Consider the following 24,224-nt stretch of genomic DNA (forward strand, 5'->3'; position numbering starts at 1 on the left):
TAAATGTTCATTAGTCATTCAAAGATTTGTTTAAATGATATAAATGCGTATTTGCTGAATGCTGATGGCAAATGAGAAAGTATTATAATGTTTGCCTTTCTATTACTAATAATAAAGCAATCGTTATAATACTTTTTTGTATACATTTTAATTCCTTTGTTTAACAGTTCTATCTGATCATTAGATAGACTTCTATCCATATTAGACAGAACTGAACGACGACAGCGAACAAGAGGGAGAATGTGAGCGGTGTGCGCTCAGGCGCTGCCGTTCTCAGCGCCATCAAAATAAAAGTCCAGCCTCTAACAAATCGGCCAAACAGAAAAACGTATTGGCCGATGCCAATATTTGAAAAATGCCAAATATCGGCCTTGGCGATATATCGGTCGACCACTACTTTAAATCAAAACATACTCATGATTTTATGACATCAATTACTGCTTTATTTAATCAGAAACACAGTCTAAATGTTATTTGTGTATTTTACTTTCATTTTATTAAAAGTAGGCCAACAGCGCCCCCTACGGAATTAAAACTCCTTACCGAACGGACATTAGCACCCGGGGGAGGCTGCTGCCGCTGCACGTGCTATTACTGTTTACTCTATCATACACCGAACGCATCATTCTCTACGTGCTTTCTCAGTTTAAATGCAGCGATCCTACAACAGTGAATCTAATCATCATTCAGGCAAAACTTTGCTTCAAGAATGAGCCACACTGCTGACGTGATCTAATCGCTAGCACACCCTGAGCACATGTGAGTTAATGTATTCCTCTTATTAGCAAGACATTTCGGCATAATTTTTCATATCGGGCCGATGCCTATATGTACATTTCAAACCATTATCGGCCGATTCCGATATCAGTCCGATAATTTTGTGCATCCCTATTATTAACTATATAAAAAAATCTAAGCAACCATACATGTGTATCATTAACTGAAGGTAGACATTTTTAGTATTATACTAAAATACCCTTTACTAAAAATGTATGAAATACCAATTAGAGGGTAGAAGGCATGTAGAACACTTAGTACAACAGATTGTGTCCTTTTTTTGGTAATAAGTACCATCCTTGCTAAATATATTTTCTATATTAGAGGGTACTTTTTCAGAAATTCCCTTAGCTAATACAGTGAAACAAATGCACTGAAAGCTTGAATGCAGTCTGATTCAAAGCTGAACCAGCACAGAGCTCATGTTAAGCTTTGACATCACACCTTGTACACTGATGCAATCCGAATCTGTGCTTTGAAATTCTGAGCTATCTGCAATCAGAGGACTTTCCAGCATCATCCTTACATAACATAAAAGGACATTTGCAATTTATGTGGATATGAAAAACTGGACTTGATTTCGGAAGTCTGAATCATTTTGACCCATGAGCAGTTGTAAGTAGCATTGATTGGTTTATGGCAGGTGATGCTGACATGTATTGATGTTTCCAAGTGTGGGCATTTTTTTTCCTGAGGTGTTTGAAAAAGACTGATAGATTAGAAGACTTAAAATATTTAGTTTTTAATTTGTGTTGTATTTTGGAAATATCCTACTCTTTACAGTATTGCTAAATTTGCTGATGTTATTAAGTTGTTACTACTTACTAGTTAATGCTCTGTTGCACTTGGGTGCTTTGGTAAAATCTTTTGTAAAATTAAGCTATAAATTTTAAAATAGTTTGTTTTGAGATTTGCCTGTTATTTTCAGTTTTTCAGTTTGTTTTCAGTGCTTTTTTCAAAAGCAGCTTTTGAGTTCTGAGTTAATTTTATTATGATAAAGCTGTAACTTTCAAAACTCAAAACCTCTTTCTTAGTGCATATTTATTGGTCATTTATGGACTATTGACATCTTTTCAATGAATTTGAAAAGTTTTGCAGCAACAATACCTTTTTAGTGTTCAGATTCCTGACTAAGTGTAGCACCTCCAGCTCTGCACGTTTCTGAAAAATCCTTGCATTAGACATGAGTGCTGAGGTTTATTCGTAGCACTCTCTGTGATCATTTCGCACTGACCTTCATAGATCATTTCAGCATGAATTATTTTGTATCACTTTAATGGTGGATCCTGAATTAACACTGGTCATATGCAAATGAAATTGTCTTTGCAAATAAATAAAATGCTGTTACTGGCCGCCGCCTTTATAGAATTATTAATTTAATTAAATAATGCAAAAAGCATTAATGACCTTAAAAGTGGTAAACGTTTCTCATTTCACCTGCCTTTAACAGCTAAAATTTTCATAGGTCAATATTAGGGATGTAACGATTCACTCAACTCGCAATTCGATTTGATTCACGATTTTGATTTCACGATTTTTTTTAACAAAATGAGATTTAAGACAAATTATAAATTGAATGTGTCCTTTTATTATTGCTTGGACAAAATGCTGCACATTTCTTTGTGAAATTTAAATATAACACTATAATATACTAATATAGCACTTGCATATTATTGCTCTTTTGTTGGTTTTGATTGCTTCTATTGTCCTCATTTGTAAGTCGCTTTGGATAAAAGCATCTGCAAAATGCCAAAATTTAAATATAATGTAAATGTAAATAACAAAACTAAATTGAAATTTTAAAACAAGCCCCAAATCAAATAAATAAGTAACACAAATAAAGAAATCTCTTCATATAAACAAACTACGGCTTTGTCTGTGCTCTTTCCATTTAAAATGAGAGGCAACCACTGCATTTTAATCATGATCCAAACAAAGATGCTGCATACATGCAACATGAGCAGTTTTTTAATCTAAATTAGATTCTATAATTTCGAAATTTGAAGCAAAAACAGAATATTTTGGCTTCAGTTTTGTGAAACTATACATAAAAAATATCTGCATGAAACAGCAGACGAGCTGAATGAGACGCAGATTCACTCTCTGCCAGCAGGTGGCGCTTAAAGCATTTCCTTGGTTTCCGCTGTAAACAAAGCAGCGCTGCACTTATGAACTTGTATCAGAACATTATAGAGAAGCAAGATGAAAAGAAAAAATACCAGCTAAACTTTTCTAAAGACAGTAAGTTCCCCTCAGACATACATTCATATAAACTCCTACCCCTAATTGAATCGCGATTTGTTTAGCATCTCAACTGATTTGAATCACCACATATTTGAATCGATTTTCAACCAGCTCGCAGTTAATCGTTACTTCCCTAGTCAATATAATAACTGTATATCAGAGTTGTTGTCAAACTTCATGAATGACTGTATCTCATTTCACATTTATTTAAATAGCAGATTTTTAATAGTTAATGTTCACACCTATGCTTACACCTATGAATGTACTGAGAAAAATAAGTACTTGTGCAGTGTGCTGAACTGTAAAAGTAATGCATTGTGTTATAGAAGGTTACTATATTAATTTAGTACTGTGATGTGTGTATTGTTCTCTTCTGTGTCAGCATTTCTCACCACTCAGTCTTTTAGAGAAATGAAGCAGGGATCCCATGTTACATATTATGTTGTTGTATGTGAAGCCTGGCCTATAATAATCAAATACTCATGGAAACTGATGCCTTTGTTTTGTTATTTGTTCTGTATAATTCCAGTGTTATCAGTCAAGCAGGGGTTTTGTAGTCCTGCCATCTGTCATTGTACTCAGCAGTGAGTAATATAAATGGACTGCAAACATTCATTGAACTACTATTGGATTAGCCAGTGCAGAGAAAGAGAAAACTGTGTAAATAATCTAAATGTCCTGTTCCTACATATTTTAAATGAATTTGATTTTAAATTAATAAAATACACTAACGGTCTACATGTAGTTTTGTGGTGTTATATTTTATCTATCGTTCTTTCTCAGGAGGGAGACTTCACAGGCTTTAGAGTGGATGGTCAATGGTCCACGAGTTCTGGACAAGGCTCATCAAGTGAGTGTTTCAGTTGTTTCCATGTCTTAAGTATTTTGATGGTGTAAACCAGTGGTCTCAAACTCAATTCCTGGAGGGCCACAGCTCTGCAGAGTTTAGCTCCAACCAGCTCCAACTCACACCTGCTTGGAAGTTTCTAGTGATCCTGAAGAGCTTGCTTAGCTGGATCAGGTGCGTTTGATTAGGGTTGGAGCTAAACTGTGTAGAACTGTGGCCCTCCAGGAATTGAGTTTGAAACCAATGGTGTAAACTATAACAGTAATTTGGTCTCAGCTGTCCTATGTGCTGTTTTTTTATATTAAACTTGGTCATTCAAGCCAAAATGTATCCACTAAAGAAAAGTGTTTTTCTTGTATTCTGACTTTTACGGTTTATTTAGTGGGACTTGCTCAGACAGTCATCACTATTTTTATAGTACACAATAGGGATGCTCCGATCGATCGGCCGATAATCACATTTCATGACTCGATCGGTACTCACTATTTGGCCGATCTCACGAACCGATGGCAATTTGATGCCGTCAACGCCTGACCACGTACATGATGCGCGGGGACGTAAATGATTTTAAGCCACAGTCATGTCATCGCCGGTGTGGAAATGCTATGACATTTCGAGAAACAATGAAAAATTCACTATTTGTCGTGTATGTTTTGCATGATGATGAATGGATGGTTCATTTTTAACAGCAGATTCAGTGATGTTAGAGCTGATCTGCGCCTCACTGCACAAGTCTGCGGCGCGTTACGTCTCCACGGGAACCGGAGCTGATCGCGGCCGCTCTAGTCAGTGCTTGTGTTTATGCAGCCGCGGCATGTTTCTCTCTTTTGTGAGTTGGCACAGCATGGAGGACGGAACAAAACCTCGTCTGAGCCGTATCGCTGATCGTGGGCTGCTTTTAAATGAACGTTTATTTATAAAACAAAATATCTTCTTTGGCCATATTAGCCTACTCAATAGCATTAACACAGGCTTTACTCCTTTCAAACTTTATCTGGAATGTCACCGTTTCATCGGGAAGGCCCGATGAAACCGTCTATATCAGGGGTTTTCAACCTGTGGGGCGCCTGTCAAGGGGGGTGCGAGCATCAGTTAATTCAGAGACGTTCCCTTGAGAATTTATGAATGAGTTAACAAATCTTTAGCCATCCACTAGGGGGCAATCTGACTCCCACTGCTAGTCGAAAGTTAGAGCAGAGTTGGCTCGAGTATCAGTCACGCTCAGTGTTGCCAAGTCCGCAGTTTTCCCGCTGAATTGGGCTACTTTAATACTTGCCGTGTTTTGTAGTTTGGGCTAGTTTTGAGTAGCAATTAGGCGGGTTTTGTTGTGAAAACCTGGCAACCCTGGTCAAGCTTATTGACAGTAAAATGATTTACGATTAGCCATGTCGGAAATCCAACCACGGATTGGCATGTTATCTCAGAAACAGGCTCAGCCATCACATTGAATCAGGTAAACTGGTTATATATTTATGTTTCAGTATAATTACGCACGCTATACCAGGGGTGGTTCTAAACCCTTTTTAGGTGGGTTTCAGCCCCCCCAGCGCCATAGCCAGACTGGAAGTTAACTTCGGGCCAGGCGCGTGCGCCCATTGAAACCATCTATATAAAGCTTGAAGCATCAGAATCGGCATCGGTATCGGCCGATCACCATGACAAGAAATCGGTACTCGGTATCGGCTGCAAAAATCCTGATCGGAGCATCCCTAGTACACAATGTTAGTTATTCTCTGATATTTGTGTTTTTCCTTATTTATTGGTTGATGTTGGATGTTTATCGGCTGATTGGCTATATAATTGTGCATTAATTTATGCATGTGTTTACATTAAGATTACCTACACCTAATGTTTATCTTTAGTAACAGTATTATTTTAAATAACATTATTAATTATGATCTTTACAGATTTTAAAATGAAAATGTATCTTTTCATACATGGTGTTATGCCTTAATTCTAGTTTCAGCTGTTTATAAATATACAATAACTAGTGGTTCAACGGATCACAAATCTCACGGCTCGGATCACGTTACGGTTTTTGACCTACGGATCGGATCATTTTACGGATCAGCAAGAAAAGAAAAATATTTCAATTTAACTTGCTTTCCATTTATTAGATATTCTTTGTGTATATTATAGTGGTTCAACGGATCACAAATCTCACGGTTCGGATCACATTACAGTTTTTGACCCACGGATTGGATCATTTTTCGGATCAGCAAGAAAAGAAAAATATTTCAATTTAAGTTGCATTCGATTTATTACTTAGAGCGAAGTACTTCTTTGATACCACAGCAAATACTACTAGATTAACTAAGAAAGTTTAAACATGACTAAAGAGACAAGAGAACAGCCAGTAAAAATAAGAACAAATACACAAATTACAAGCATAGATAAATACAACAGAATATGTTACAAATAAAATTAGGTTGGTAGTATTCAAATACAGATATGTAATAATTAGGGGAAATAACACTGCATAGTATTCACTGTATAAATTAAATAATAGATTTTTATCACAGCTGTTTTGTTGTTTGATGATCGTTAATGACAGCAGCAGTATTTATAGGCCGCTGACCCTTTAAAACCTGATGCACGGATCCGATATAATGATACACATCACATCCGATTTCTTTCTCAGCTGTTTTCATTCACTTGAGACATAACTGACTGCGTTTAATTGAATGATTGTCGAGATGGGTATTTTGTCATAATTTTATGTGTATGTGTCTGTTCAGAGGATTCAGAAGAGGATTCAGTTCGGTGTTTGTGCACCGTCTGAAGTACGTGTGCGCGCTTGGTGTGTGCGGCTGTGCGCGTGGAGAACAGCGCGCGAGTGACGAATCGAGTTCCCTTTCGCCTTTTTTCTCTGGAATTGTTTAAAATTTGCTTGCTTGTGTAAATACGAACAAATGATAAACTTACACTCTATTATGGTTAAATTTTGCAATTAATCCGCGGATCACGTGCGTGCCGAACTGTGGAGCTTGGTCCGTACGGATCACGGATCAACAATGATCCGTTTAACCACTAACAATAACATTTTAACAAAAGAGTTTAGAATTTTAATTGAAATATCTAAATATCAAAATAATTAGCTATTTATCATTATTCGCCAAAAGTTTGATATCGATGCATCCCCTAATTGAGAATAATTCAGTAAAAAAAATTTTTTAAAAGACTGCCATGATTAATTATATGGTTTATGCTCTCTTGCCTCTTTTATTGTGTTTATTAAAAATAAAATGTTTTAATAGATTTTTGTCTATCTCTTTTCTAAAGGCAGACCCCTTAAACTGGCATCCTCACAGGTGAAGCCACCTTTGGCACCAAATCTAAAATCATCACTATTGAAAAAACCTGACATGAAAGGCAAAAGATTTTCCAGAACTGATCAAAAATCTGTGAGGCCCAAAATGGTTATTAAATTGGCAGCCAAGAAGGTGACCAAAAAAGTAACGGAACAGTCACAAAGGCCATCTGTGGATAAAGATGAACATTTGAAACAGGGCAGCTCAAGTAAGAGAAATGACAGGGTACTCAGGAACCAGAAAGAGGGAACATGGGTCTCCTCAAAGACAGAAAATTATGAAAATATTGATGGGGCTTTTGAAGAGGAGGAGATCACTGGAAGGTCAAAGAAGCGTGGTTCCAGTGCAGTAGACAGACGGACGAGGCAGGGCAAATTAGTGTGGAGTTTAACACTGGTTAAAGGTAAAGAGCGAGCCTCCAGAGTTAGAGACACCCAAAACCAAAGAGCTTCAACAGAATATGCTAAGACCCACAGGAAAAAGACAGAGGGAATGGCTGCTAGTGATCAGGCAGTTGCTGTATCCTCAAAACCAATGGCCAAACAGAGAAGGGGCAGAAGTACAGACACAAACAAGGAGCCTCTAGAATCTCTTGGTGGAGATGCAGGACCTTCTTTTAGTGATAGTTTGAGTTCTTCCCAAAAGAAGCCTTTTGTAAGGCAACGAAGAAAGTTACTGCAACAGGAGGAGTGCCACAAAGTACCTCACAGTCAAGGACAGGCCTCTAGCATGCCAAGAAAGAGACAGCGACTTGCTCTAGAGACAGACTCCACACATGTGCTGCAACCGGTGGAAGGACAGGAACAGGCAGTTGGAGAGATTGAGAGATCCAAGCCTGCAAGCCAAGCTGAACAGCCTAAACACTCCACTAGACCAATTGTTAGTGCTCGATCTTCTCGGGTCATCAAGGTCCCGAAGAGGTTCATGGATGATGAGCGCATGTCTGCGCTTCCAGAACGAGGTTCCCCAAAGAAACCAGCTCTTACTGAGATCCCAACAGATCTCGGGAAACCGAATATTGAGCTCCAAACCCTTCATTCCGGAAGCAAGCCGAAGACCGCACAAGAACCGCTGATCCTAAACAACGATGAAAAAGGTGTTTCGGAAAAGGTGCGATCTCAGGGCGTCAAACCCATTTTGAGTTCCTCTAGGCTGTCTGGTGGTCCTCGCAGGAGGGGTAGGAGACCTGGCCAATCTGCTGACCACTATAAGATATACTGGAAATTGAAGAAGCTCACAGCATGCCTGACAAAACGAAGGATGGAGAGAATTGCCAGTGCAAGCTCCAAACTAACAGAGGACGGTTCTGAGGGAGGGACCCTTGATGTGGGAGGAAGAAAGTCTGATCTCAAATTGCAGGACATGTATTCTCCAGGAGTGGTGCCAAAAGTAACCATACATGTTGGGGGACTCTCTGATCAGATGCCGCTTGCATCTTTGGCAGAAGGCCCTGCTAAGGAGAACGGTAGGGCTTTTTCTGTCATGTTTGAGTATTATGCCACTAATAATACTAAATTATTTGTAGACTACCTTTTATGCAAGGAATGCACCTAAAAGTGCTTTACAGTAAAAAAAAAAATGACAATAAGTACTTTACATGCAAATGCAATAATTAATATAACAAGATTAAAGATGAAGTCAATGTTATTATGCTAATAAAGCGAACAACAACAACAAAACCTCTCCATATGTTTTGGTCTGTTCTTTTCTCTTCCTCCTAATCCTGGGGTAATTTATTCCTTCAGTAGAGACTACCAGCCTTGAAGGCACCACTGAAACGACTGCACAAAGTGCCCAGATGATGGTGGAGCAAGGTGGAAACACCCAGAGAATGAGTATTTCCGGGGCCAATAAGAGGATGTTCCACCTGCTGAAGAGAGCAAGAGTCCAACTGATTAAAATCGACCAACAGAAACAGCTCAAATCAGCTCAGGTCAGAATTCAAACAGTGCTTTGTTGCATTTGTACAAGTCGCTATGTATTTGACAAGTTCTGACAATATTCATAAGATGGGTGAACTGAGTGTTTTTGTTTTCAAAGACTCATTTGAGGGGCATTCAAAAGTTTGGTGTCAGTGCAATTTCTTTTTATTAAATTAAAATTGTTATTTTATTCAGCAAAGGTGCATAAAATTGATCAAAAGTGATAGTAAAAACATTTAGAATGTTAAAAAGGATTTTTCTGTCAAATGCTGTTCATCAAAGAATCCTGACGAAAATGTATCACAGTTTCCACAAAAATATTAAGTAGCAGAACTGTTTTCAACATTGAGAATAATAAAAACATGTTTCCTGAGCACCAGATCAGCATATTAAAATGATTTCTGACAGATCATATGACACTAAGGACTGGAGTAATTATGCTGAAAATTCGGCTAACAAAGTGTCATCATAGGAAAAAAATGTAATTCTAAAATATATTCAAATAGAAAATGTTTAAATTGTAATAATATGTTACAATATTACTGTAAAAAGTCATCTTTAAAAAATATATTATTGATCAGCGTTGGTGAGCATAAAAGACTTGTTTTGAAAACATTAAAAAAAAAATGTTTGTTTACTCCAAACTTTATTTTTTGTTGTTCTTGATATCTTAGTGTGAAGAAAAAAAAATATTTTCTTCTAAATAACACTTTATTTTAAGGTGTCCTTGTTACAGTGTAATTATACATTTAAGTGCTGAATAATATTAATTAACTATATGTACTTACTAGGGGTGTGCAGGTCTAGTCGACTAAACTGTACAGCTCCTACTAGTCGACACTGAAAACAATAGTCGATTACACGACAGAAAAAAAAAGCCCATAATAGGGAAAAATTTAAAAAGTTAATTTCTGTTACTGTGGCAAAATAAAGACAGCACAGAATATGAAGAATATCAAAAGCTTGGGGATTCAGCTGTCCATAGCAGTCCTAAACCTGTTATGCATGTGTTTTGTCTAGTCGACTAAACGGTACAGCTCCTCCTAGTCGACACTGAAAACAATAGTCGATTACATGACAGAAAAAGAAAAGAAAAAAAAAAAACATATTTATCATTCAAATTACCATAATTTTATGTTACCATCAAATTACCATTGTTACATTTAAAACATTTTAAATAACAAGATAAAATAAAGCATTTGAAAAATAATAAAATGAGTTTTCTTCATGTCAGTTGTGGCGAGCTCAAAAATGTCCACGCGAAAGACGAGCAAGGTGTGGGATTATTTTGAATTAGAAGGCCGCCTCAGGTCCTGTTTTTCTTTTTGTTCGTTTTGTTTTTAGATGATATAGCCTACATGATGAATATGTTTTTAAAAGCTGTTTTAATGCTATTCCTTGATAAAATTTCCTATTGTTTTTGACTTGTGTTTTAATATGTTGGCTAACGTTATATGAAGATAAAGAATTCTGTCAGGCTATTGATTGATTTTCCATTGTTCTGCATTTCCCCAGCTGATTTTAATAAATAAGCATTGGCAGACGTTGAGTGTGTGCTCTTCTTTTTTTTTCTTTTTAACAACTGACTAAAATTAAACGATGATAACGCGGGGCAAGCGTACGGCATAATTGTGACCTATTTTTAGCGGAATTCATTGAGGGATTTGACGGTGTGATTCATAGATTAAGTATTTCAAATGTAGGCTATTATATACACACACATGCAGTTTCTTTTCTTACTATCTTTTAGGGGTTTCTTGCGTTTAGACTAGTCGGATACAAAACTTCCGTTTAAACGACATCAAATTAGTCGTAGCGCACATCCCTAATATATATATATATATCTTGTTAAGCCACTCCTGAACCACAGACAACATCAGAGGCGTCTTACCTGGGCTAAGGAGAAGAATTTGTTTTTAGATGATATAGCCTACATGATGAAGTATGTTTTTAAAAGCTGTTTTAATGCTATTCCTTGATAAAATTTCCTATTGTTTTTGACTTGTGTTTTAATATGTTGGCTAACGTTATATGAAGATTTCTGTCAGGCTATTGATTGATTTTCCATTGTTCTGCATTTCCCCAGCTGATTTGAATAAATAAGCATTGGCTGACGTTGAGTTTGTGCTCTTCTTTTTTTCTTTTTTCTTTTTAACGACCGCCTAAAATTAAATGATGATAACGCGAGGCAAGCGTACGGCATAATTGTGACCTATTTTTAGCGGGATTCATTGAGGGATTTGACAATGTGATTCATAGATTAAGTATTTCAAATGTAGGCTATTATATACACACACAAAGGTTTTTTTTTTCTTACCATCTTTTGGGGATTTCTTGCTTTTAGACTAGTCGACTAGTCGGGTACAAAACTTCCATTTAAACGACTGTCAAATTAGTCGTAGCACACATCCCTAGTATGGAGTACCTCAAGGCTCAGTACTAGGGTCGGATACAAAACTTCCGTTTAAACGACAGTCAAATTAGTTGTCGCGCACATCTTAGTACTTAGTACTTACTATACGTTTAGGATTAGGGTTTGGTTTAGGGTTACTTGCATGTAATTATGCATAATTAATTGTTATTATAATAGTAAGTACATGTAACGTGTAACAAGGACACCTTAAAAAAAGTTTTACCGACACTGATAAACATATTAAGTCTTTTTTTATCTTTGTGAATGCCACAGTACTCTGTATAATTATACTTACGATGGTGTTTATGCTCTGCAGCTTCTGTCTAACTCTGTGAGAGTAAGAGATAGATCCGCAGCAGTCATGCAGATAGGCAGAAAGAGGGGGAAGAGAGTAGTCCCAGCTAACCCAGAGGGTGCTCCACAGGTATGCTTCAATACAAAATATTGCTCTGCAGCTTTTTTAGTTGGATCGTGAGTTACCGTTATGCCCTTTTAACTCTGTAGGAGCAATTGATCGGTGGTCCGCGTATAAAGCATGTGTGTCGAGCAGCAGCGGTGGCACTGGGACAACCACGTGCCATGGTTCCCGACGACATTCCAAGGCTCAGCGCCCTTCCTCTGCATGAGAGAGAGGGGATCACTGCTTCACCTGCCGAAGAGGGTACACTCCTCTCCTTTCCTCATTCTGTCCGCATCCATTATAAGTGACAGTTGCTCACGGAGACATCTGGGCTCTTTTGACCTGGAAATTGTATATTTTGTTCATGTTAGTTACAGTGTTATTGTAATATGTGTTCACGCTGGGCTTGGAAGCATAAAATGTATGATTTCCTTTAAGGCTTTGTAAACAAATTGTAGAGAGGGTAGAATGATTTAAAAAATATATTTAATGATAAATATAACAAATGCAAAGTGTTGTAAATACAGATATTCTATTATAAATATTTATAATATTCCAAATAAAAATATTCTAAAATCTAAAAATATATATATTTTTTATTTAATGTATAATTCCTAAAATATCTCTCTTTTTGGACCACTTTCCAATATTGCATTATTATTATTGCCCACATGCATAGTATGTTTAGTATTATTACTATTATTAGTAATTTCATTTAGTATAATTGCATGCAATAATAATGTAATTCTGCATTAAACTCTTAACTTTAACTTGATATTTTGTGAAGCAGCAATGTTCTCATCATTTTTTAATATGCTAGCATGTAATGGCCAAAGGTTTTGTAATTAAGTAAATGTGAAAATAAAATTATCCTGGAGTGTGTTGCATTCATAATGCACAATACATGCAAACTGCATTGTTTGGAGGTTGTTTGGAGAGCTCACATAATGCACTACTGCACAAAAACATAAAAGTAAAAACACAAAAATCCACATTTTTGGATATATCTTTTTCCCTTAATTGAAAAATTAATTGGCAACATGTGATTGCAATTTAAACTGCACAATTATTATCTAATAATAATTGTGAAATGCCAACTTGTGGTATTGTATCTAGGTAATGTCTAGAAGGCAGTGTTCACTTTATTTCTTTCTAAACCCAACTTTTGACATGCCCAAAATGCCCTTATTCTTCTTATGTTAGATGCTTTCTTTTGCCTCTCTCTCCCTCTTCCATCTGCCCCTTCTGGCTCTTCAAGATGTTGCATCTCACTCAGAAGCTGAGAGTGAAGAATCTGTTGAGCCGAAGCTGACAATTAGACGCAGGTACGAAAGCACAGCCTTTGGCTGTCGGCTAAAACGCTGCATGCGCTGCAAGGGCTGCAATCGGCTGGTGGACTGCGGGAGGTGTGTGTTCTGTCTGGACAAGCCCAAATTTGGAGGACCCAACAAGAAACGGCAGAGCTGTGTGTAAGTGAACGAATAGTGTCAATTACATGGTAGCCAATGGAGTAAACCTTTCCCAGCTTTTAAAGGGGTCACATCATACATTACTTTTTTCCCTTTTTTAAATGTGTTTTCAGTATTTGATCCTATTTTGGACTTGTTTTTCTAATTTTTTAACAGCCTAAAGAAGTGTGTGCTGATTGAGCGGAACAAAATGGGACGATTTAACAAAGGTACTCTACTTGCCTATTTAAAATTAAAATTATTTTTTTAGCAATTCATTATCAACCTCTCAGTTACTTGGGAATGCAAAATTTGAACAAAATATATAAATAAAGTGAATCAAATGTATGTGATTTCAAATATTGCAGTTAAAACTACTGGTACCCACCAACATAAGCAGACGAAGTTGCCTTGCCTTTTGGTTATGCGTGCAGATTTGTTCATTTTATTTGACCACCTCTCTTTGACGCAGTCCAGATGAAGCGGCGCCGGCCATCAGTGGCCGCTGGCATGAACAGCAGTGAAGAAAACGAGGAGGAAGGGGGAGATGATGGAACAGGCCAGGCCCAGTTCAGCCCCACTAGGAGGCAGCCCAGACGACAAGTCACTCCTCAGTCCTACAGAAAACTGCTGGGGTACGACTCCTCTGACACAGAGACACAGAGTGTCAGCTCTGAAAAGACAAAGGCCAGCGGGACCCAAAAGACTCAATCAAGTGGTATGAATTTTATATCAACACTTAAAATGATATATTCATTGGACAGCTCTTTCTTTGTCTTGGAGTTGAGATATGTTGGCTTGATCATGTACATTGGCCAAACCAATACTTTGAACTACTTTCCAGAAGTGGCTACTTCTGTAACTGCTCAAGAAGTGGCAACAAAGCAGAAACGGCAAGGGCTTTACAGAGCTTTTTGGGCCCAACGCAGAAATGATAAGGTATGGTAACTCGTCTCGATTTTGATGATCTCAAAATGGAAAAATGTCTGACAGTTAATCAAGCTATAATCAATAATCAACCGATATATTTGGTCAAGGAATGCATCAGTTTGGGGGAAAAAAGTCCAATCAATTTTTTAAGCTCCACATTTGCTGGGGTTGTTTGTAGGGCTGTACAATTTGTCCACAAATGTTGTAATAATAAAAATATGAATAAAAAAATAAATAATATACAAATGAAAAATAATAATATTATAATATGTTGTAATTGTAGTATTTCACTGTAAAATCAAATCACATATTTGACAGTATTGTTTATTTTTTACAGGATTTGAAAATGACAACTAACTAACTTGATAACTAACTAACTAATTACTGTTTTATGATGAAAATGATACTGTTTTAATTCTTCATTCCTTTAATCCCCCCCAACTAATCCAATTCCTGAATCATCTCTGAAATGTCATCCTCTTTAACTTCTTCATTTGGTAACAAACCTGATTCATCTCATGTCTTTCTCTGTTTAAAAAAAAAAAAAAAGGCTTTTTACCCTGTTCCTAGAAGCGGTTCTTCCTGTCTTTCCACAACTACAGTATAACCATTTGTTCTAATCAGGTGTTACATAAAGTTTCTAGCATTAAGTAATTTCTTTATTTACCTTAGCGAGAATAATTGAAATGTAAATATGCACATATTGTTTTGTTTTGTGGATGCCACTGGTTAGGACAAAAATGTAGACATCAAAGAACTACTTGCTCATAGCGTTCTGCCTGGTTAGGACATTGTTGGACTAGTATTACTCTTGCCTTTGTTGTTCTGAACATCTACAGTTTTGATGGTGATGCTTCCCTCTGCTGTCTGCCTTCTCATTTCTTCTCATGCTCTGTTTTGGTTTTCCTTTGCCCACTTTTTATCAAAACTTTTTCCTGCTTGTGTTGTGGTCCCACTATAATGCTGCTCCCCTCCATATACCCCCTATTCTTTTGGTTTTTTTGACATTCACACAGGAGCCACTTGAACCATCATCATCCTCGGACCCACCAGCACCAACCCACCATCCCTTCACCCCCACAGGAAGTCCCTCCCTCAAGCATGGGCGCAGGCTGCAGTTGCGGCTGGAGAGGCTTCCAGCCAGTGTTGTGCAAGCGGCCCATTTGGGATTAGCAATCCCGCTTACTGAATGCGACAGCACACACTCACAGAAAGTGATGTGTGAAGTGGTGGAAGAGGAGCAAGCTATTACTCATTGCTCCTCTCTTACTCATTCTCAGACTTCGGTGGAGCACACTCCGTCCAGTGTTCTGACTCCACAGGTCAATGGCTGCACCCAGAGGGGCAAGCTGTCACAGGGGACAATGAACAAGATTCGTGTGGACTTCAAGGTCAGCACTGAGATTTCAATGAGTGTTCTATAAAACCAGAAGCTTATTTTTTTGGGTGTTGTGGTTAAGTATAGATTATTCATCCAAAACGCATGAAGTTTGAATGAATATAATTCAATTAGGACCTTATTAGCCATTAAAAGTTTGGAATGATTAAGATTTTTAATTTTTTAAAGATTTTATTTTGTAATAATTTTAATTGTTTTTGAAAGAAGTCTCTTATGCTCACCAAGGCTGTAATTATTTGATAAACAAATATAGTAAAACCGTAATATTGTGTAGTATTACAATAAAAAAAAAGTGAATAAACCGCATTAGCTAAGGCTATATATCTGTCTATTTATATATATATATATATACACACACACACACACATACATACAATTGTAAACAAAAAATAATAGTTTTATGTGATAAAATTTAGTGGCTTTTTCATAACCCTTTTTTCGTTTCATGAATCTTGTTTTCTGAAGAAAAATTACATGTCAGAATATATGTATAATTCCCAAAAAAACTTGACTATCACACTTTTTTCTCTCTTTTATTTTTTTATTGTTATTTTAACAAAATGTTTTTGTTACTTTATGCAGGAAGACTGTCACATCCAGAATGTGTGGTTGATGGGAGGATTGAGTATTCTCACTTCAGTCCCCATCATGCCCCAGTTTGTGTGTCTGCTCTGTGCCAGCAAAGGCCAGCATGATGTAAGATCCAGCTCTCATTACATCACTCAATACCTCTGAAGCATCACCCACACTATTTTTGTCATAACACAGTACTACAGCATGACAGTGGTCATGTCCATTTTCATTTTATGCTGAAGAACAAAAGTTGATCCTTATTTAATTTTGAGATTAATTGTTCCCTTTCCCAGATGATCTACTGTCAGATGTGCTGTGAGCCTTTTCACCATTTCTGTCTGCCACCGGACGACCGTCCAAAGGAGGAGAACAAGGAGAACTGGTGCTGCCGACGCTGCAAGTTCTGCCATGTTTGTGGCCGCAAGAGCAAGCAAGCAAAGGTGCTTTACACTTTTAAATTTAGAACTAATATAGAATAGTTATGGAAGCAGACCTACAGTTTTTTATTTGCAGAAAAAGATATATTGTAAACGAAAGAGCCATGCAAGTGTATATATATTTGACAGCAGATGTTCTGTTCTTCCCCATTTAGCCAGTTTTGCAGTGCAAGAGATGCATGTACTGCTACCATCCATCCTGTTTAGGACCCACATATCCCAAACCTGTCAAAATGAACACCTCATGGGTGAGTTATTTCCCTCCCACAGGGTGCCACATGCCACAAAAATCATAGTTTTAATTTTCTCCTAGTTTGTCACACAATTCCGTTTGTGTTAACATGTTATTTCCTCCCTACTCTGTTCACATGAAAGAAGGTTCTTCCGGGTTAAAAATGAGGTTAGCGCATGCGCTGGTTCAAAGGTGAACGCGTGGGTAAAAAGGGGGCATTGTTGTAGAGGAACGGTGTTGAACTGTGTTGCATATGTGAGCGAGGAGGAGATGAAAGTAATAAAGTGCGTAACTGATAAACGTCGTGTTTATTTGATTTAACATGGTAGCAGAGGATGGTTGAAGGATGGCAGCTAGTTATAAAGTTCCGCCAAAATTTGATGAAACCAGGCCATACGAGTGTTGGAAAAATGAAGTTAATATCTGGACGCGGGTTACCGAACTCGACAAAAAGAAACAAGCCCTCGCTGTTGCCTTGGGGCTTGAGGGGAGAGCCCGTGAAACGGCGATGGAAATACCTGCGGAGGATTTAGACAGTGATAATGGTATGGCAACGCTGATGGCTAAGCTTGACGATGTGTTCCTAAAAGAGGAAAAGGATTGCGCATATGAAGCCTATTCTTATTTTGATGGAATAACGAAGAATAGTTCGGTTTCCATGGCAGACTACATAATTGATTTCGAACAGCGATACAATCGGATGAAAAGTATAATATGACGCTTCCTGACGCTGTGCTGGCTTTTAAGCTATTGGACACGGCCTGCCTCGACGAAAAAAACAGACAGCTAGCACTGACGGCCTGCACAGAGTTGAAGTTTTCATCCATGAAGTCGGCTCTAAAACGGATTTTCGGAGGAAAAACGACAGGCTCGTCAAACGCAATACAAGTGAACCAGGACGTGGCATTTTTCACCGAACAAAGACCACAAGGAAGAGGAAATCGGAACGTAACGTTGCAAAGTGGACAACCAAAGCAGCCATTACCAGGGACTAATCCACTGGATAAATACTGTAAGAGATCCAGATGTGCTATTTGCCAGTGCACATTTCATTGGGCTAAAGACGGTCCACACAAGAAAACCGAACAAGTAAGAATAACTGAAGATGCAAATATTGAGGAATGTAACATCACATTGTTTACAAAGGCCTCCATGTCAGATGCAGAGATATTCATGACTGAATCATTAGGATCAGCGATTATTGACACTGCATGTACCCGTACTGTGTGTGCAGAGAAATGGCTGGAAAACTATATTGATTACCTCACTCAAGATCAAGTGAACCAGTTGATGCAAACAGAAACTCGCAGTTGCAGACCATTTCGGTTCGGAGGTGGGAATTTGGTATATTCCACAAGAAATGTGAAATTACCAGCTAAAATAGGACTGACAAAATGCTTAATTATGGTATCTTCACATCATCGACCACTTTACACGTTTCAGCACTGGAAACATTGTGAAAACAAAGAAGTCATCTGAAATTGTCAACTCCTTCATTTACACTTGGATAAGTGTCCATGGTGCCCCCCAGAAGCTGTACAGTGATAATGGAGGGGAATTCAACAACCAAGAAATCAGAGACATGGCTGAAAACTTTAACATCGAGACAAGAACAACAGCTGGATACAGTCCCTGGAGCAACGGACTACTCGAGAGACATAACCAAACACTCACCGAGATCATCCTGAAGGTCAAACGAGAAAATGGATGTGACTGGCACACTGCCCTTGACTGGGCCCTCATGGCTAAGAACAGTATGTTGAATGTTCATGGCTACAGTCCATACCAATTAGTGTTTGGACAGAATCCTAACCTTCCTTCTGTATTAGTTGATAAATTGCCTGCTCTAGAAGGTACCACTGTAAGTGCTAATAATAAAGTGCGTAACTGATAAACGTCGTGTTTATTTGATTTAACAGTTTGAATTATATGTACAGTGAAAATAGTAAGTACATTAAGTTTTTGTAGTGTTTTTTTAGTATGTTATTGGTCCATCGATAAAGTTTGCTTTGTTTCTTTGTAGATTTGTATGCTGTGTATTAGGTGTAAGAGCTGTGGTGTGACACCTGGGAAGTCCTCGGACACGTCCTGGAACCATGAGCTGGAGCTCTGCCCTGACTGTAGCAAACTCCATAGCAAAGGTTTGACAATGCAAAAATCTTGTCTGATTGTTTTTATATTATATTAATTAAATAACGTAATTCTTTTTATATATATTTTATCAGCCATTACTCTAGTCTTCAGTGTCTCATAACTGAATAAATTATATTTTAAAGTATATTAAAATAGAAAGCTGTTAGTTTAAATTACAGTAATATTTCATAGAATTACTTTTTTTCTGTATTTTTGATCAAATAAATGCAGCAAAGAAACTTCTTTAAAAAACATAAAAAATCGTACTGATCCCAAACTTTTGAACGGCACTATAGGACTGTGATGTCTTGAACTCTTCTAGGAGTCTTCACTTTTCAGTTTATTCTTATGAAAAGATTATTGAAGTGAGACCAGATTTAGTTTTAGATTTTAATCAAATAAACCCTTTTGTAATTATTTTTGTTGTTTTATGTAGTTTAGTTATTTATAGACTTTATCTATTTTATTTATATATATTATGATTATAATATATTAATATATGTAAAAAGGAGCGCTCTTTGCGATCTTTAGGCAATAATCCATTTAAAATGTATAACTTTGTTTTTCGGCCACACACACGTTGCAAAGTTTCGGGAATGACATCCGCATATTTATGCTGGATTTCGTAAAGGGACCAATAATAGCCCTGATATCTGAACCGGGAAAAGCCACCGCTGCAGCAGGTGGAGAGCTGATCAGACAGTGAGGGAGCTCAGTGTAATTTATGGATTCAAAGTTTGGAGAAACAATCTACATGGTAGTGTTATCATAAATATCTATATTTTGATACCGATACAGAAATATCTGACATGGTTCCATTACTCATTTTCCACAGTATCTACCTAATATATACACCGATACAACAAAGATCACACTATAGAAACCGCCTAAAATTAAGTATAAAGAAGATAAGAAAGCGGCCCTAGGCAGCTGCCTACATGCCAGGATCCGCCACTGCCAGATGCAGTTAGAAATTTACTAAAAACAAGCCTATCGCAAGATATCTGGTGGGGGGGGGGGCACCTGGGGTGGCCAGCCAGATTTCAGGGGGGGCCGGTGCCACCCCTGGCCACCACGTAGACATGCTCCTGGTCACGAGGCGATCACGTGAGGCTCTCCCTCTGGCATGATAATCTTAATAATATCTTGTAGTGTGTGATGCGCCATGATGTTCAAATCTTGTAGTGTGTGCATGTTTAAGATTTGAGAGAAGATAATCTGCAAAGATTCTCCTTATGTGTGTGCTGCAACCAGATTTCATAATCGGTTAGGATTTTAAAACTCCTGTAGTGTGAGCCCAGCTTAAGCGACATACGACGTATTGCGGTATTTTAAAAATTCATATCATAACAAAAATAAACACCGGTATTCGGTATGAACCGGTATACCGACCAGCACTACATAGTACGTTGTCTTGTATTTCCATCCTACCTTTTACTTTTTCAGATGATCTGTATGAGATCCTGCGTCGTCTGCGGGGGAAGAGTCTGGTGTTCTCCTGTGCTCCCTGCAGTAAGAGATTCCGCAGCGGTTGGCAGGACGTTGTTCAGGACGTTTTGAGGAGCGGTCTGGAGAAGATCATGAATGGATTGAAGAGTTCCCCGACCATCAGCCACCTCCTCATGTGTGCACAGGTAAAGTTTTCAGCTGCCTGTTTACTAACAGTGTTCCCTTGAAGCCAAACAATTTATCTGTTCATACTTTTGCAGTGTCCTGGTGAATCAAATGTGCTTTATGTGTGTATTTCAACAGTGTGAGGTGTGTCCAGATTTTGAGGTTGTAAAGGAGCGGTCAGGCTGTTGTCTGCATCCTGTAGAGCAGAAGCTGGAGAATGGCCTGTACACTTCACTGGTGAGATCTCTTATACATGTGAAACTAGTTATGACTTGATTTAATTTAGTTATGACAACAGAACAACAGAGAATGATTCTATGATTCTAACATTACTATATCCTTAATACTCTAATACTCTATAGTTTATATTCAATTCAAAGCTATTGGAGAACTATTGAATTTCTCAGTCTATTAATATATTTAAGTCTGAAATCACAGTTGAGTTGAGTTTTGGCATCAGTTAAACTGTTTTATGTGTATAAAACAGTAACTAAAAGCAGTTTACCCTGGTCTTTCAGAAAGCATTTCACGAGGATGTGGTGCCAGTGATGGCGGAAAGGCTGAGAAAAGAATATCTTCTAGAGGAGCAAAGGCCCACTGGTCAAGCCAAATTGTATTATATAAAGGTAGTTTGTTTTTCCTGTAAGCCTGCAATAGCTGCTGATGTTCAGCTATTATTGAGCATTTTAATGCAATGCATATTGTATGAGTGATAATTACAGGCTGTAGTTCGTCTTGGTGCATATTTTGCTCCTTTTAAATGTCTTTGTGTTGTCTTTGCAGCTAGTAGAACAAGTATTTAGCTGGTTTAACAGTCAGGACCCCAAAACATGGAACTGTCATATGCAAGAATATCCAAGGTAGGAAACCTAATGTTTCTTATTTTAATATGCTGCATGCATTCAAAGTTTGTGTTGTTAAGGTTCATTTTGCCCCTTTTGTTTCATAGCGGTATGCTCCCTGAGGCCATAATTCCCCCCAGCGATGAGCACAGTTATGCACAATGGCTCAAAGAGCAGGAGCCAGAAAACCCTCAATCAAAATCTCAAGGTAAGTGCAGTCTTTTTATCTTTATGGCTCATGCTATCCTCTTGTTTGTTTCTTTTGTTAATTTGTTTCTCATGAACCACAGATCTGCAGAATGTGAACTCTCAGTTCTTCATGGATGAAAGACAGTGCTCCCTCTGCCAGCAACATGGAGATGCCAAACCGAATGTAGGTGAAGCCTTTACCAGTTCTGTGTTCAGAGATGAGTCTCATGTTCGGCTTGAGCTGTATTGTCTTTGTATGTGTAGGATGCTGGTAGGCTGCTGTATATTGGACAGAATGATTGGGCTCATGTGAACTGCTGCATGTGGTCGGCAGAGGTGCGGGATGTCAAAGGAGCTTTGCTGCATGTCCACAGTGCCGTCGCCAGGGGCCGCCTCATGGTTGGTATAAACTGATGCAGAGTATTGTCATTTAGATAAAAACTGAACAAAAATGTAAAAGGAAAAATAACAAAATAAAATTAATAAACATTTTAAGCCCAGTTCAGGGGTTCCATAGCCATAATAACCAGGAGGTTCTATATTGTGCAGTCTTTATACCATTTTTAATCTTAAGTAATAGAATATTATATGCTTTAGTGAAATAAATGTATTAATTGTACCTTTTTTGCCAGCGCTGTGAGCGTTGTGGCCAGACAGGGGCGACTGTGGGCTGTTGTCTTACCTCGTGTCAGAGTAACTACCACTTCATGTGTGCTCGTGCCAGCAACTGTGTCTTCCAGTGTGATAAGAAAGTGTACTGTTACAAACATCGTGACCTCATAAACAATAAGGTGTGTATGTTTGAGCAAACTCAGAGGAAAACTGATATGTTTTACAGTTACTGTATAATTGAAATGTGAAGAATGTAAACAAGCTTTTCTTTTTGTAGATTGAACAAGGCAATGGGTTTGAAGTTCTCAGAAGGGTCTACGTAGATTTTGATGGAATTAGTCTGCGTAGGAAGTTTCTAACAGGCTTGGAGCCAGAGTCTGTAAATGTTATGATCGGTGAGTAAACAGGTGATGTTTTTTCCTCTGGTGGTGCATTAAAAATAAGAGAAAGTTTAACGTGTTTTATTATGTATCCATGCAGGTTCTCTACATGTACAAAGACTTGGTGTTCTGACGGAGCTGTCTGCAAATTCTGGAAAATTGTATCCAGTTGGTTACCAGTGAGTAATATGAAGTTTAAAGTCATTTAGCTTTCACTTGATCATTAATTAATTAATTTGGTGTTGTCTTTGATCAGTTATGAAAGCGTCATCTACATTTTTTTTGTAATATATTTATTGTCCAAGGAAATAATTTAAAAAAGCATCTTGTTCCTCTGAAATCAAGGTAAAATCAATTTAGCAGAACTGTGAACAATACACTAGCATCAGTTTCAGATGACATTTTAATTCCTATTTAATTATGAATTATGAGGAGCCATATTTGTTCACATAATTTGATGTGGTTTCAGATGTTCTAGATGGTATTGGAGCACCGTTGACCCTCGCAGGCGATGCCGGTACACTTGTAAAGTGACAGAGGTGCAACCATCAACACGATGCAAAGCTCCTATCTCCATGGTGGATCAGGGAGAAAATCACACAATTGTACACGGTCCAAAAGCTTACAATGGTGTGTGTATGCATATATAACTGTCTTTATTCATGCATTTAAAAAAATATATTTTTGTTAGAGGGCCAATATGGTGTGGAATCTGTGTAATTAGTGTTCATTTTTCAAAAGTTTTTTATTTTTATTTTTTATTATTATTAATTCTGACTACTCATATCTCTGTCTTATAGATGAGGATGGCACAGATAGTGAGTCCTTTTCACCTGGGCTGCCCCCCAGCACCCCCTCCAAACAAGTCAAACAAGACTCAGGGGCCGGAGGCAAGGCTCCTGGCTATCCACACAGCAGGAGACCAGCAGGGGGAATGTCCAGACCGTTACCTTCCCCAGGTAAGATCTTTGCATCAGTTTGAAGTTATGTTCATTTACCAAACAAATAAATCAAATTTTAATGTGATTCTGGGGATCAATCAGCGAAAAATTAAAATTGTCGTCATTTACTCACCTTCATGTCATTTCAAACCCATAAGACTAATCTTCGTAAGGTAATCTTCTAAACGCATTTAAGATGTTTAAATGAAACCTCAGAGGTTTCTGTCCCTAGCTTGTGAAGAGATATGAAATACAAAAAAACAAATTTTGCTTTTATTTACATCTAAACAATGATCTACACACACATATCTAGCTTATATATAGCATACAGCTTGTACCCATGTATGTGTGTCGATCACTTTTTAGATGTAAATAAAATATGTAAAAATTAAATCTGTTCATATAAAGCAATCATATCTCTTCACAAGATTTGGATTTAACCACTCGCTTCCTATGGATTTATTTTATGATGCCTTTGTGACGTTTTTGGAAGTTTTGGTTACATAAAACTTCTCAGGTTTCATCAGAAAAAAATATTTTTGTGTGTTTCAAAGATTAATACTAAATACAGCTAAATACT

The 24,224-nt window shown here is 37.7% G+C and overlaps 1 protein-coding gene across 1 annotated transcript in view; it reads left to right on the plus strand.

The window, feature by feature from the left end:
- The window catches only part of LOC107693264 (histone-lysine N-methyltransferase 2B-like), a 35,291-nt gene that overhangs the window by 3,361 nt on the left and 7,706 nt on the right, over nucleotides 1–24,224 (plus strand). The window contains exons 2-27 of the mRNA XM_016492571.1: nucleotides 3,805–3,871; nucleotides 7,151–8,644; nucleotides 8,925–9,112; nucleotides 11,831–11,938; nucleotides 12,019–12,175; nucleotides 13,173–13,383; nucleotides 13,540–13,592; nucleotides 13,835–14,080; nucleotides 14,207–14,301; nucleotides 15,573–15,683; nucleotides 16,274–16,387; nucleotides 16,558–16,704; nucleotides 16,857–16,949; nucleotides 18,957–19,074; nucleotides 20,513–20,700; nucleotides 20,819–20,917; nucleotides 21,199–21,306; nucleotides 21,464–21,540; nucleotides 21,630–21,730; nucleotides 21,813–21,895; nucleotides 21,976–22,110; nucleotides 22,344–22,502; nucleotides 22,601–22,718; nucleotides 22,804–22,882; nucleotides 23,173–23,333; nucleotides 23,504–23,662. Of these exons, the coding sequence (XP_016348057.1) occupies nucleotides 3,805–3,871; nucleotides 7,151–8,644; nucleotides 8,925–9,112; nucleotides 11,831–11,938; nucleotides 12,019–12,175; nucleotides 13,173–13,383; nucleotides 13,540–13,592; nucleotides 13,835–14,080; nucleotides 14,207–14,301; nucleotides 15,573–15,683; nucleotides 16,274–16,387; nucleotides 16,558–16,704; nucleotides 16,857–16,949; nucleotides 18,957–19,074; nucleotides 20,513–20,700; nucleotides 20,819–20,917; nucleotides 21,199–21,306; nucleotides 21,464–21,540; nucleotides 21,630–21,730; nucleotides 21,813–21,895; nucleotides 21,976–22,110; nucleotides 22,344–22,502; nucleotides 22,601–22,718; nucleotides 22,804–22,882; nucleotides 23,173–23,333; nucleotides 23,504–23,662 (4,669 nt within the window). The remainder of the gene's footprint in view (nucleotides 1–3,804; nucleotides 3,872–7,150; nucleotides 8,645–8,924; nucleotides 9,113–11,830; nucleotides 11,939–12,018; nucleotides 12,176–13,172; nucleotides 13,384–13,539; nucleotides 13,593–13,834; nucleotides 14,081–14,206; nucleotides 14,302–15,572; nucleotides 15,684–16,273; nucleotides 16,388–16,557; nucleotides 16,705–16,856; nucleotides 16,950–18,956; nucleotides 19,075–20,512; nucleotides 20,701–20,818; nucleotides 20,918–21,198; nucleotides 21,307–21,463; nucleotides 21,541–21,629; nucleotides 21,731–21,812; nucleotides 21,896–21,975; nucleotides 22,111–22,343; nucleotides 22,503–22,600; nucleotides 22,719–22,803; nucleotides 22,883–23,172; nucleotides 23,334–23,503; nucleotides 23,663–24,224) is intronic.

Source organism: Sinocyclocheilus anshuiensis, unplaced genomic scaffold (assembly GCF_001515605.1).
Source record: "Sinocyclocheilus anshuiensis isolate Anshui unplaced genomic scaffold, SAMN03320099.WGS_v1.1 scaffold566, whole genome shotgun sequence".
Lineage (NCBI taxonomy): Eukaryota > Metazoa > Chordata > Actinopteri > Cypriniformes > Cyprinidae > Sinocyclocheilus > Sinocyclocheilus anshuiensis.